Genomic DNA, 15,878 nt, shown 5'->3' on the forward strand with positions numbered 1-15,878 from the left:
TATTTTTTATCACCATAGGACTTGAGCTCCTGCAATAATACAGCAAAACACTACATGTTACACAAATGATGTCTTTTGGGATATTACTATAGCATAGATATATTTTTAAAATATATAAGAATATGCAGGAGTACAGAGGTGTCTAAATAAGATCCCTCAGACGGAGAAAATCTGAGAATAGAAGGCAGATACCCTTATAACTACAACCTCAGTTAAGGTTATCTGCGATAGATACTTTTTTTTCCTAAACTAGTGGCCCTCAACCTTTCCACACTACTGTACCACTTGCAGGAGTCTGCAATGTCTTGCGTATCCCAAGTTTCACTTCACTTAACTACTTGCTTACACAATCAGACACAAAACACTAAAGTGTCACAGAACACTATTACTGAAAAATTGCTTATTCTCATTTTTACCATGTAATTATCAAAGCAATTGGAATATAAATATTGTTCTTACATTTCAGTTTACAGTATACAGAGCAGTATAAACAAGTCATTGTATGAAGTTTCACTAGTTGTCTGTACTGACTTCGCTAGTTCTTTTTATGTAGCCTGTTGTAAAACTAGGTAAATATCTAGGTGATTTGGTGTACCCCCGGAAAGATCTCTGCGTACCCCCAGGAATACGCAAACCCCGGTTAAGAACCACTGATCTATGGTAGAATACATTGTATTGTAAAGATATCTTTAAAATACAGCTCAAATCTATAGATGTATCAAGGATCATTGCTCTTAAGGATTTAAAGTTAACTAACAGGTTATACCCATTTCTCTATTACCTTCTCCAACCACAGTTAGGAATAGAACCCAAATCTCTAATGTAACAATCCCAGTTTTATCTGTCTTATAGTACAGTACTTATACCCCAGAGCCAGAGATAGAATCTAAGATTTCTGAGCATCAAAAATAAGAAGTTTCTGGCAAGTATCAGCTAGTTTAATACATACTTGCTTTGCTATCATGTGACTGCACACCTCCCTGCAAAATAAACATATTATATATAAAGCCATTTATTGTTCTCACAAGCCATTTGAGAAAACACAATTAGAGTATATTTTATTTTTTGTATAAAATTGAGATACAGAAATTCACATTAGAAAGTATTTCATCTTAAACATATTTCTACATACACTTACACTGCTTCTGTTTTAGTAGATCATCACGAATATATTTTCTGCTTACTATTAGCAGTCTTAATATTGCATTCATGATCAGACAGTCAAGATGGCTACCATATTATAGTCGTCAGGCTAAAAATATCCGAACAAAAACACATTTCTGTGCTACCAAAATGCCTGAAAGTAAACAATACTAGAACTTTTAGGGCTGGAAGGACCCTGTAGTAGGTTATATGGTTTGCACCTTTGGTTTGAGTAGAATTAAGATATCTAGACAATCCTCAAAAGATAGTTTGTTTTCAAATAGTTTTAAATCCTCCCTGTGTGTATTTATATATTTTTATATGACTGAGAAACTGGTACTATTCCTTAGCTGATCTAAACCATATAATTTTTCTGTTCTCTAATCACATTCCTTTTTTTCATTTATTTCTAATTAATCATTTATGATTAATGAGAATCTTATTCTTTCCTTCTCTTTTGTAGCATCTTTTGTGCATTTGTCAGCCAGAATCTTTTACAACTCAAAACCTTATTTTCCAGGCTGCACGTTTTTCATCCTGTTACTGTTAACACATCTGAACCACTACCAACCTCTCTTCTTATCCTACAACTCTTTCTAATAGCCTAGTAGTTGCTCTTCAGATTATCTATATCCTTTCCATAGTGCCCCAAACAATACACAATACTCCAGCTGCATTCTAACAAGCACCATGTGAAAAAGGAAGAATTCTGTTTCTGGTCTCAAGTGCAATACCTCTATTTACATACTCCCCAAATGGCTTTTGCCTCTTTAACCACATCATGTCATTTAATACTCATATTTAATATTTTATGAGCTATTACTTCTATTTTTCCCTATATTACTGACGTGCAATCACTTTGCATTTGTGATTTTCAATTCCAAAAATATTTTACTTGCATATAAAATTGTGCACATAGCGTATACCTATGAAAGTATATTTATGAAATATCCAGGGCTATATTTCCATACATTAAAGTAATTTTCAAATTCCTTATATTACATGATTAAATATTAAATCAGGTTGTCACAGGGTTACAGATGCCACTCTGAGCAAGGCTATCACTTTAAAAATACTGCACTAGTCTACTGGATGACCTATACTGTTCATCAATATTTATAAGTCTAACAGAAATAGCAGTCACAACAGTACAATATGGATTTGTATAAACTGGTGTTACTGATGTACATACAATAGATTGGCAAAGTGATCCATCCAGACACCATAAAATTGCCCCTGAATCCATACTGGAAAGAATTCCAACTTCTCGCATGGTTTTGCTGTGACCTGCTCACCTTAAAAAAATAAAAGTAAAGATATCAGTTCACAGATATTAGATGGCATCTACTATATGTCTATCACAATTCTTGTCACCTGCCTGAATCTCAAAATATGTTATTCTTTCCCTCTATGCTCAAATCTTGTCAAACCTCAATTTTTTTGCTCAAAGTAATATGTTACCACTTTCTCTCAAAAACTTTCAAATATATCTCTTAACTCTGCAAAGCTATCCAGCAATTGATCTATCTGTTCCAGATCTGAAGCAGTTGTAAAACAAGTGTTTACATTTAGTTTGTATATAATCTACATTAAGATACTAAACATTTCTCTCATTCATGAGGATATGGCACATATACACAATATCATTGACTGTATTTTTAATTATTTTTCCATTTAATTTTTATTTTTCAATTAATGTTAACCTGCTTCACTGTGAATAGCTGGTATTTATGATGACCTTCTCTGCATGCCTTTTATGAATGCTATGTATTGGCACAAACCATAACCAGGAGTTTTGTTTGGCTGGGGTTTTGCTAACTCATTCCCCCTCTCTCTTGTTTTATATATATTTTTAATAGTAAAGATCAGCCACAACTCTGTACCCAGTTATCTAGATCATGTAGCGATGTATTTCAAAATTTAATTTAAAATTCAAATTGTAATGGATTTTGAGTTACAAAATAAATGTATAGACTGACCAGCGAGATCTATACATTCACTACACTGCATTAGTATCAAAGAGGTAGTAAAAGCATGGCACATGTTATACACCAGGGGTTCTCAAACTGGGGGTCGGGACCCCTCAGGGGGTCGTGAGGTTATTACATGGGGGGTTGCGAGGTGTCAACCTCCACCCCAAACCCCGCTTTGCCTCCAGCATTTATAATGGTATTAAATATATAAAAAAGTGTTTTAAATTTATAAGGGGGGGTTGCACTCAGAGGTTTGCTATGTGAAAGGGGTCACCACTAAAAAAGTTTGAGAGCCACTGTTATACACAGTAGGAAGACCAGACTTGTGGGATCAACTATTAAGACACAAGCTTTGCTTTTTCTTTCAGATAAATATGCACTGATTCTTCCACTAGAGTTCTTTTTAAGAACCAGTGGACATATTCTTTGACAGACTCCAGTTAGCTTACTGCTGCAACTCATTTAACTACTGCTTAATTTAAAAGAAAAAAGAAGAAGAGCTGTATGTATGCTTCCTAAGCTAAATAAACAAAAGGTGAGTTAACTAAAATTCCCTCTAATGATTGTGAGAATTCAGTAGAGAGAAGACAATCACCCCAAACTGCAAACCAAATAGTGTGGAATAGGGGATTAGGAAAACCAGATTTATTAAATGTTCTGGTTCTTCAATATTTAAATCATTATTTGAGAGCCTTCCTATTCTCTCTAATGAATAAATGCACAGGCCTAATTGCTCCACTTAGGAAAAGCAGATGTTTGAGAATCTGGGGGAACATTGTAAAAAGGTTATTCCTAACATGCAAGCACCAACAAGAGAGAGCAGAGAGGAGATCTAAAATGATAAAATAACTCAGCCTTTCAGTGGGGTCAAAGAACCTGGTCAAAATCCAGCTTAAACAGAGTGCCATAAGGTCTTCGCTGACCAAGCAGCACCAACATGAGCTCAGTTTTTAAAGTTTTACTTTAAAGCCCTGCTCTGGCGCGCTGGGTCGGGGGCCACAGCACATGGCTCGGCCCTGCTCTGGCACTCCGGCCGGGGCGCTAGGTCGGGGGCTGCACCACGCAGCTCCCAAAAGCCATGGCATGGCCCCACTCCGGCTCCTATGTGCTCCAATGGCCCCCTCCAGCGCTCCAATTGGAGCTGCAGGGGCAGTGCCTCTGGATGGGGTAGCATGCAGAGCCTCCTGGCCGCGCCTCTGCGTAGGAGCCAGAAAAAGGACATGCCACTGCTTCTGGGAGCCACTTGAGGTAAGCGCTGCTCGGAGCCTGCACCCCTGAGCCTCTCCCCATGCCCCAAACCCCTTCCCCAGCCCTGATCCTCCTCCTGCTCTCCAAACCCCTCGGTCCAAGCCCAGAGCACCCTCCTACACCCCAAATTCCTCATCCCCAGCCCCACCCCAGAGCCCACACCCCAACCCCAATTTTGTGAGCATTCATGGCCCGCCATACAATTTCTATTCCCCGATGTGGCCCTCAGGCCAAAAAGTTTGCCCACCCCTGCTCTACTGGCATACCACAGAAGGATGAAGGGCTAAGCAAATACTGGTGTACTTGGAATCTATGGTTCCAGAGAGTCCAAGTATTTCAGATCTAAGGTTCAGACCACAGCTACCCTTCTATTTTTTTAGCTTTTTGCTTCCTATTTAGACAAAAGATAAGAGTTTGTAACACAGGACGTCAAATGCTAGGTATTTACATTATCCTTTAATATTGGCATAGATTTTTGTTAATGAGTTCCCTTATCTTGTTCCAATTTCCCATAAGATGACTTACTTTTTCCATGTTTCTAGCTCCCGTACTATATCATTATAAACATATGAAAAGAGGTCTTCCTCAGATTTTGTTCCATCCAAATAAACTGAGAAAGAAGGGGAGAGAAAAGTGGTCACAATATTACTAATTAAATTAAACTATAACTTCCTATAAATTTGTATAGGACCCAGCAAAATCCCAAATGGCGTCTGTAGGTGCTATCACAATAGAAATCAAGAATACTTCCTTTCCTCTCCCAATATCACTTAAATAAAAGTCCATAAATAGGGGATCGATCCACCCAAAAATACCAGATTCTTTTTTAAAAAAAATACATAGTCCATAGATGTCCCAAAAGGACAGAAATCCTAGTTCTATGGTAAGCTGAGAAATTCAGCAGAAATTTTCCCCTGTAAGGGAAAGCCCCTCGGTGAAGGAGGTTGGAAACCATTACTGCCAGAACTTGTACAGCCAACCAGAAGTGGAGAGTTAATGCAAATTAATATTCTTCTGTGGCCCACTATGTATGTAATCTTTAGGACCTCCAGCTAGGTTGTAATAACTCTCCTAATGGGAAGAGGATACGATGATGAATGTGCTGTAATCTCTAATACTCCTGGTTGTTTAGGTTAAAAATATATATTATATATTTACTTTATTTATTTATTTGAGCGGGGCAAAGACAGATTCTTTGTGCTATGCATGCTCTTTTATTACTTTCCCCATCCCTAAAGGAAATAATGACAAACACGACAAAACTGTTTTCCCTACTCAACTATAAATATGGATTGGTTGATGAAGTCCAGGTCTATATTAGAAAAGTATAGATATATTGGCAGATCCTCCTAGTGTGGACGCACCCTATTAAACTGGCAAAAAAGTGCTTATCCCAGCAAAAACACGTATGTCAATAGAATGGTCTACCTGCAAAAGCCCCAGTGTACAGAAACACTGCAAAAAGAAAAACCAAGTCACACTCCCAACTGACATTGCTATCCCAGCAAAAAAAATTCTAATGTAGATCTGACTTGAGGAAAAGTTGGATATGGCTCCTTCATTGTTCCTTTTTGCAGGACTGACATTTATTCTGTCATTAAAAAAATAATAATAATAAAATCCTCACCAGACAGAATATTTGAGAGAGATTTTGAGAATGCTGATTTGAGTCTCTCAGCATCCTGCTGCAGCCCTCTGTTATCTGAACATGTCAAATTTCACACTAAGCAGGGTTTGTTCTGGACAGTATATGGATGAGAACCCTCTGAGGAACAAGAAACACTCCCACTTCAGCCAGTACAATACTAGGCAATTCCTCAGCATAGCGTTAAGAGGGCAAGAGGATCAACAATGAAAGGCTGGGATTGCTGGGGACAATATCGTACACACAGGGTTCCTAAATTATCAGGGCTTTGGGCACCACTAGCTTCATTTCAAACAGTTGAACCTCATTTTCTCAGATTGCTGAGTAAGAACACATGTTGCAGGTGGTTATTTAATAAATTCTTCCATTTTCTGGAACCCTACATTCATTCTCCTCTTCTGTTTTCCATAAAAGATCCAGATTTCTGGAAGTAGTCCAGCATCTCCTAACTACAGAGTGGGGAAGCAGTCTCCCTGGGCACAAGATATAGGTTTCTACTCAGTTTCATAGTTAAAAAACAAAAAAAACCTAAGTCCCATAATTCAGCCTCTCATTCAAGAGAAAAGAGCAGCATTCCCAAAAAGGAACACAAGAAAGCAGATTCTCTAAGGGTTTAAAAACGATACTATAGACAGAGTAAAAGTTTTTTTTCCACTTTTAAACAACAAGCTTTAACAAATATAACAGCTAGCCAGTTTTGTTGTCTTTTTTAAATAAAAAAGCAAAAAGATACTTTGATGCAATAAAATGGAATAAACCATTCCCAGAGAGTAGTTATCAATGGTACACAGTCATCCCGGAAGGGCATAACAAGTGGGGTCCCTCAAGGATCAGTTCTGGGTCCGGTTCTGTTCAATATCTTCATCATAATTTAGATAATTGCGTAGAGAGTACACTTATAAAATTTGCGGACAATACCAAGCTGGGAGGGGTTGCAAGTGCTTTGGAGGATAGGATTAAAATTCAAAATGATCTGAACAAACTGGAGAAATGGTCTGAAGTAAATAGGATGAAATTCAATAAGGACAAATGCAAAGTACTCCATTTAGGAAGGAACAATCAGTTACACACATACAAAATGGGAAATGACTGCTTAGGAAGGAGTACTGTGGAAAGGGATCTGGGGGTCATCGTGGACCACAAGCTAAATATGAGTCAACAATGTAACGCTGTTGCAAAAAAAGCAAACATTATTCTGGGATGTATTAGCGAGAGTATTGTAAGCAAGACACAAGAAGTAATTCTTCCGCTCTACTCTGTGCTGATTAGGTCTCAACTGGAGTACTGTGTCCAGTTCTGGGCACCACATTTCAGGAAGGATGTGGACAAATTGGAGAGATCCACAGAAGAGCAACAAAAATGATTAAAGGTCTAGAAAACATGACCTATGAGAGAAGACTGAAAAAATTGGGTTTGTTTAGTCTGGAAAAGAGAAAACAGAGGGGACATAACAGTTTTCAAGTATGTAAAAGGTTGTTACAAGGAGGAGGAAGAAAAATTGTTGTTCTTAACCTCTGAGGATCAGACAAGAAGCAATGGGCTTAAATTGCAGCAAGGGAGGTTTAGGTTGGCCATTAGGAAAAACTTCCTAACTGTCAGGGTAGTTAAGCACCGGAATAAATTGCCTAGGGAGGTTGTGGAGTCTCCATCATTGGAGATTTTTAAGAGCAGGTTAGACAAACACCTGTCAGGAATGGTCTAGATAATACTTAGTCCTGCCACAAGTGCAGGGGACTGGATTAGATTACCTCTCGAGGTCCCTTCCAGTTCTATGATTTTATCTGTAAATCAGTGTCAGGAGGGGTTACTTCTAACAGGGCCCCAACTAAAGATTATGTATGACTACGTGTCCCATAATTCCAGCATAATCCATTTGAAAGTGACCCAAAGGAACAACTATTTCTGAGATGATCCTTCAACGCTTTTTTTTTTTTTTTTTTTTTTTTAAAGGCAGTTTCTATTCCCTCCCCCATCCCGTCTCTCACACGCCCACTGATTTTGAAACATGTGCTTCAGCTAATTCACACATTTATTTTGGCACAGTTCATCGAAGTAGAGAGCCTGTAAGAGGCTCTATATACACCCGATACACAGGGCCTTGCACTCTCTCTTGCCACGGGGGTGAATTTCACCATTAACCTTTTCGATAAATATAAATCTTTAGTATGTTATTGATCAATAAAAGAATTTAACGCCTGATCATGAACAGTGTTGAGCATGTCTAACTGCCATTCAAAACAAGCTGAAGGTGCTCAATGCCCATCGCCTTGCAGGAAGTGCTCTACATGTTGCAGGATCAGGCTCTAACAGCATTATTAGTTTGGCATTATGCAAACTTCCCTACATAGCTCCACCAAAGCACCCAAAATCCTGACATGTCTCGTGTCAGACTGTGGAGTGCCTTAGCAATGTGTACAACTTGGAGGAATCTATTAAACTTATTCCATCTAAGATCTAAATCAGGATTGTAAACCACATTCTAATGCATCAACCCAATGAGCCATATAACTCCCCAGAATTTTTCTAGTTAACCACACACACACAAACTGGTTTGTCACATGGAGTTTAGGAATCACTAGTGAAGGTGACCAATACATTTTTGTTTATTCCTATAACTCACAAAGGTGGGTAATCTCTACAAGCTTTTCTTGCATGAAGATCACTTATCTATGAGCAGACAATAAATGCATCTAACACTGCTGCATAAATGCCAAAAAAATTCTGTAAAAATAGAGTGATTTGCAAAAATCACTACTTTTAATAATTTTTATATATTTAAAGATTATGTATACCATACCGATATTATTTTTATTTTCTTCCATTTCCCTTTTATGTTTCAGATACATAGGCCATACGTGTCCATCGAAGTATCCTGGTGGATCTGCCGGTTGATAAACTCTGGTACTACAGAAAAACAGATTTGCTTTCCTGTGCAAGTTTTACATTTTTTTTCCTGGTGTGCACTCATATACCCTTCATTGTTTATTTAGTAAGAATATCTATCCAAAATAGTAAGAGAGGGAGGCTGTGTATCTGCTGGTCACAGCACAGGAGACTCCTTAGTTATAACAGGATTTAGCATATTGCCTACGTGACGTCCATCAAATCACCTATTTCTGCCTATCATTTCAACTACAAAACTGGATAGGAGCAGTCTTATTGAAACAGATGTTGCATCATAATTAAAATTCATTGCATAAGTAAGTTACATAAGAATAGCCAAAATACATTGCTATCACAGATAATATTTTTCACATTGGTCTAAATTCTGAGAAGTGACTAGCGATTTTGGTTGCTCAACTTGCAATACCTTAGAGCACTGGCTCTCAACCTTTCCAGACTACTATGCCCCTCTCAGGAATCTGATTTGTCTTGCATACCCCAAAATTTCACCTCACTTAAAGACAACTTGGACTTGCTTACAAAATCAGACATAAAACAATAAAAAAGTGTCACAGCACACTATGACTGAAAAATTGCTTACTTTCTCTTTTTAACCGTTATAAAATACATCAATTGGAATATAAATATTGTACTTACATTTCAGCGTATAGTATACAGAGCAGTATAAACAAGTCATTGTCTGTATGAAATTTTAGTTTGTACTGACTTCACTAGTGTTTTTTATGTAGTCTGTTATACAACTAGGCAAATCTCTAGATGAGGTGATGTACCTCCTGGAAGACCTCTGCGTACCCCTGATTGAGAACCACTGCCTTAGAGGGTCTGATTTTCAGAAGCGCTGAGTATCCACCTTTTGATGATTGAACTCCTTTAAGGTCTCTTAAATTGGGCTCCTAGAAAGAAAGGCACCAAAAATCTACTAGTCACTTTTCAAAACATAGGCCATTATGAATATGGGAATTCTGCAATCAGTGAACCAGATTCTGACCTTAGTTACACTTGTGTCATTCTAGAATAAAGTCATCAACACCAGATTGGCAACAGTTACTCCAGATTTGCAACAGTAACTGAAGGCAGAAAGGGGCCAATATCTAACTCAAATAATATGCAATGTAAATGCATGTCAACTCTGCCACTGAACAGCATTGTGGTGGCACAGCTTCTTGTAGCTGCAAGAGTAAACACTTTGTTTCTGTCCCCTCTTAAATAATGCTTAAGTGCAACTGTACTGTAATTAACCTATATTTTAAGTTCCTTGGGCAATGAGCTTTTTTCTTTGTGTCTGTACATTGGCAGTCTGAACAGTGATTGTTGTCCCCATGCACAACTACAATATGAATAATAAACAAGGGATGGATCTATACATTTGAGGGTTATAGATGCTGTTTGAACATCCCTGGGAACCACAAAGGCTCTACCCTCAGGGATGGAATAGTAACAAGGCGAAGCTCACTACCTCAGCAATAGCAAGATCACAAGAAGGGACTGAGGAGAGTCAGCAGACTCTGCTCTGAGTTGTTACAGTTGGTAGATGTGTGAGAACACATTGACATACAGGAACCTTTCTATCGTACGGGTACTAGGGCATGGTGATCTGCAGTGAGCAATAATTTTAAAACATTACCTCCGTCTCCTCTTGCATTCTTCATATGGAATGGTCAGAAAGTATCTTCTATCCCATACTTCATTAAGAGGCCTAAGATGACAGCATGTTTAGTCATTTTGTTTCCTTATTCACGCCCCCATTCACAGTTTAAATTAACGTGACATTTTAAAGTTATTTGTAAGGTAGCGTTGCTTACTCATAGTTATACAGAAGAAAACCTTCAGCTATTAAAATGTGAACTTCTTCTGTACTTTTCAGATTGACAGGTGTACTCTTTGATTCTGCTGTTGAGACAGAAGAGCCTGTTGGGTTTTTCATCCATGAGTGTATGCTTGTCACCATTTCCTCCATATAAAGGGCATCAAGTACTAGAAAAGACATAAAAGGTTAAGTTAATGTGTTTTTGTTTTGGCTTTTAATTTTTGCATTATTTCTGAGTTAAGCAGAAACCCTGTCAAATAGTTTAAGATCTAAATGTAGGTGTTAAGTAAAAGAAGCAGGGTTAATTTAAAAGAAATGGAAATGTAAATGTTAACATTCCCATTTACTACTGGAACCTAAAACAACAGCACTGAATTTGGGCATGTGAACCAGAATGTCCAGCTGATTCATCTAGTTTCATTGTCCAAACTGAGTGAAGTTCAAAAGTTGAACTGAAAGTTACATAGCTGATGAATGTTGGTAGTAAACACAGAATTAAAGGTTTAGGCTAATGTTATAAATAGCCAGGTATTAAAGGAAAACTTAGATCAGCTGCAGGATATTAAACTGGAGGTTTATAATTAGAGATGGCCTGATGGCTAGCCTAGAATTTAAAGTTTAGATCCAGATCTCAAATTGCAATTTGGATTCATTTTTAGTTATAATTTGCAACACATTTGGTCTGTAGTACAGTCCTGAACTCAGTGAGACTTCTTGCATGAGAAAAAGGTTGAAACTTGGATTTGATCTTGCTTGATTTAGGATCTGATTCTGGGAGGTGCTAAGCAGCCTTGATTCTCAGTGACTTCACATCAGGAGTTGAGGATGTTACAGGAAGTGCTCAGAACCTCCCAGGACATGTCATGAGGTGCAACTCTACAAAGGGGGAAAAAAGGGACAACTATTTAAATTAAATTTCACTATTTGCTAATAGATAACTTTCTGTATTACATCTGATTTCATTTTACTGGCCTGGAATCGAAATATAACTACCAATCACTTCAAGGGGGTCAGAATTTCACCTCTGGAATGCAGTTTTCTCTAAGTTACTGTCAAACAAGAATAAGATATTAATATCTATAGTTTAATTATTTGATTTTAAGGTGAATATTGCTCGTTATGGGCCAGATTCTGATACTCATGTTGACAACATACTCCACAAGTAGCCCTATTAAGTTAGTGGGGCTACTTGTGAAGCAAGAGGCTACCCAAAATGAGTAAGAGTGCCAGAATATGGCCCTAAATGACCAAACAAAAATAAACATTTAACACTGTAAAATGGCATAATTGGCATTAGGTTTGAAATCACAATTACTAATGCTGTTCAGAAGAGTCTTAATATTGACAGGTTAATAAATTGACAAGGTTTCACTATAAGCAACAGACAGTTGGCTGTGTCATGCACCATAATTTAGAAGACCAAGAATAGAGAGAATAAAGTCTGTTGCAGACAGTTTGTTTAACTAGACTCTAGAAAAGGAAAGCACTGGATGAAGCAGTCTGGAGACCCACCTCCTCAGAACTTTAGATACATGCTGTCACCAGAAGAAATGTTCATAATATCCTCTGCTTAGTGAGAGCTGTTTCTGGAGAAACAGAATGGGCTAGCTAATTTACAAAACAGACAGATATAAAAAATCAGTGATAAATGCAGGAAGTTAAAATATTATTGCTATTCCATAGTAATGGTATTGTGTAATAGTCAAATAAAGGTATGCTATATTAAACTGTCCAGTATAATGATGATGAACTTTTAAAAAACTGACTCTGTTAAACCAACATCCTGAAAAAATCCTCTATCGAATTACGTTTTCTTTATTTTTTTGCCAGACATACCCCACTAACCATTTTTTTTAAAAAACAAAGCAAAACACTGTCCCCATTGATGACTGCATTGATCCAAAAGAAACAGAAGCTAAAGTTAATAAATTACAGCTGACATTTCAATACATAATGTTCACAAGCAATATACCCAATTTACTAACCATCATATTGCTTAAATCCATGTTCATCTATCTCTACTTCAGATTCTGGCTAGAGAGAAAAAAAATAGGCAGTTATCAGGTCAAATGGCAATAGTAACCCTATTACTCTGAATTCACTTGTGTAGTATTCATGGTGGGGATGGGTAGAAGGTTGGAAGGCCAGTGTGAATGGCGTAGGGGGAAGGTTTAGGTTGCTAGGATATGAAGCAGAAAATGTAACATGGGCAGGGGGAGAAATAGGAAGCCAAAGAAGCATGTAGAGTAGGGGAAGACAGTGGTAGAATATCCACAGTGTTTTTCATAAACAGTGGATTGCAACATAGCAGGAGTGTTGCCCCCGCCCGCCCCAACTTAATCTTGATGTATCACTACGGTCCCCCAAAATTACTCTTCAAATAAAATATATTTTTTCCCTCATCCCCCCGAAATAGTACCATCCAGGTAAAATTATTTACTAATCTACTGAAATTGATATTGATAATATATTACATATTATATAAACACAAGCATCTCTGGATTTTAATATTAACTTCTGAATAAACTACAGTTTCACTTGAGAACAATAACCACATCAGGAACAAGAACAGGCCCTTCTCACTCATATAGATACGGAAACAGTTATGCTTTTGCATTTTTTTAAGATATGAAAAAAACAAGCAACAATATTTAATTTTTTGTTGTTATTTTGTTTCTATTTGTTGTTTTCTATCTAGAGTTAAAAATAAACTGCAAAAATAATATGAATTGCAGTAGCATGAAGCATTCCCTGAAATGCATCTGTTTCTCTACTAACTTTTAAATATAATATCAGAGGTTGCAGTGCGATGATTATTCTGTTGGTCATGTTCCTAATCTTTTTTGGCAACTGAAAGCTTTAACATTATTATCGCATTCTTAATTGTATTTCCCTCTCTTCCAGATAAGTTTATATTGACTCTATGAACAGGATTCTTTTTAAATTGTCACATACTGGTAGATCAAGAAAAAATAATATAGTCTTGCAGGAACTACATTTATGATAGAACGACTTCATATAACTCAGTTACCTTAAAGAAGTCATCTTGAGAGAGTATACTGCAGTTTGGAAGCTGTTTCCTAAGTCGTTTTGCCAGTGTTGTTTTCCCCCCATTTGTCACACTGACTTTGAAAATGGAATAAACAATGTGTCAGGACAAAAATAATGAACAACATAGGAGTGCAATGTGCGCTAGCAAAAAGGCAATTACAAAAAGTTAATTTTATTCAGAATATTAAGTACTGTTTGCAGTTTCCTAACATTTGTTTGGAAAATACTTAGTCCTGCCATGAGTGCAGGGGACTGAACTAGATGCCCTTGAGGTCCCTTCCAGTCCTATGATTTTATCTTTTAACTCATTTTAGTCAGCTTATATGACAATGGAAAAGAGGAAGACTAGAGCTGATGTCTGAAAGGGTCAATCTATGGTGGAGGGTGGAAAAAGTTATCAAAAAATTAAACCAGTGGCATAGCTAGGAGTGGAAATTTGTGTGGGCCCTGACTTTCAGGTGGATGGGCAATGACAGACTGTGCTAGCTCAGCTTCTCCCCCAATGCCACACCCTTTTCCTAGCCCTGGTACCCCCAGACACAAGGCTTCACCTGCCGAGCTGGGCACACGCATGGGGCAGCTCAGAAAATGGCAAGGCAGAGCTATAGGAGCTCTGAAGGGTGGGCGCATAGCTCCGTCCTGGATTTCAGGTGCCAGAGTGATGCTCCGTGGCACTGTGGCAGCACTGTACCCCTGCTCAGATTTGGGTGGGCCTGGATGCTAACGGCCCATCCAAGCCCATCTGTGGCTACGCCCCTGAATTAAATACAATTGACAATACAATATTAAGCGTAAGTTTTTAATTACTTAAAAAAAAAAAAAAAAAGACAGCTATATTCACACTCAGGGATTGTTAGATCACAATATGGAGTTTGAGGCAATCTTACATTTTCGTTTTAACAGAGACTGAACTTGTTTGCACTTACCCTCCAAGTCCAATGACTAACACCTTCATAATTTGTGTTCTATCCAGTTTCCTTCTTTCCACTGTTTAAAATAAGAACAATGAACAAACCTGTTTGGACAATAACAAAATCAGCTGCTACACAGGAAAATACCCACAAAAGGCCTTTTAAAGCTTTTCAACCTTTACCACTTTTATTCAGCTGTCTTCACAGTCTTACCATGAGGGCTCCTTTAAGATCCAACCCTGCAATTGCTTACTACCAAGCATAGTTCTTACTATCATGAGCAGTCCCACTGCAGAAAACAGGACTACTTAGCGCAATAGTAAAGTGTTTGCAGATTGGGCCCTTGAAAGTAACCTAGGGAAGAGGGGAGAAATGAGTTTGTGTCTTGTTTTGTTTCAAGGTTTCTTCTGGGAACTTCCTTTTCTGCTTTTATTTTTTATTTATTTTTAACATTACAGTATCATGAATCTCAGATCTTGTCTTTCCAATTTTTTGGAGGATTTTTTTGGACACTGAGAAGTGTTCCTTGGGCACTGTGACACTTTGGGGGTTCACCCAGACCGAATTCTTCCATCAACCTAGCTACCACTTCTTGGGAAAGTGGATTACTTATGCCAACGGGAGGAGGTCCTATCTACACAGAAGCACTGCAGTAATGCAGCTATGCACTGTAGCATTTTAACTGTAGACAAGCCCTTAGCAAATGACAAATATTTTATAATGAAGATCAAAAGAAACACTAGCTGACAAGTCCAATACCATCTACACATCTGAAGAACTTTGAACTCATTAATTTATGTCACTGTCTGTATCAAATATAGTCACAATTTAAGGGAAGGATTCCAGAGTAAATAAAGCAGGCAACTTTATTTGTGAATGTGTGAAAAACAAAGAAAAGTGGAAACCAAGAATGGGTAGTAAAATATTTTGTTTGCAGTGTAATTGTAGCCATGTTGGTCACAGGATAACAGAGACACAAGGTTGGTGAGGTAGTATCTTCTATTGGACCAACTTTTGTTCGTGAGACACACATTTTCGAGGTAGAGCTCTGTGTAAACTTCAACGCTTGTCTCTTTCGCGAACAGAAGTTGGACAAATAACAAATTTACAAATATACCATCTTATTGCAGATGGTAAAGTTATCATCAAGCTTACCATGAGCAGCCTACAATGCCAAACATTAAGGCACCAATCCT

The 15,878-nt window shown here is 37.7% G+C and overlaps 1 protein-coding gene across 1 annotated transcript; it reads right to left on the bottom strand.

Annotated features, from left to right (window-relative positions):
* Positions 1–1,416: 1,416 nt before the first annotated feature.
* NMRK1 (nicotinamide riboside kinase 1) lies at positions 1,417–14,401 on the bottom strand. The gene is made up of 8 exons (XM_065405910.1): positions 14,323–14,401; positions 13,752–13,846; positions 12,706–12,754; positions 10,716–10,887; positions 10,538–10,609; positions 8,807–8,913; positions 4,890–4,974; positions 1,417–2,438 (listed from the first exon to the last, which is right to left on the bottom strand). The coding sequence occupies exons 1-8, from the start codon at positions 14,399–14,401 to the stop codon at positions 2,435–2,437; spliced, it is 663 nt and encodes a 220-aa protein (XP_065261982.1). The 3' UTR covers positions 1,417–2,434.
* Positions 14,402–15,878: the final 1,477 nt, after the last annotated feature.

The sequence above is a fragment of the Emys orbicularis genome, chromosome 6, assembly GCF_028017835.1.
Source record: "Emys orbicularis isolate rEmyOrb1 chromosome 6, rEmyOrb1.hap1, whole genome shotgun sequence".
NCBI classification, from domain to species: Eukaryota; Metazoa; Chordata; order Testudines; family Emydidae; genus Emys; species Emys orbicularis.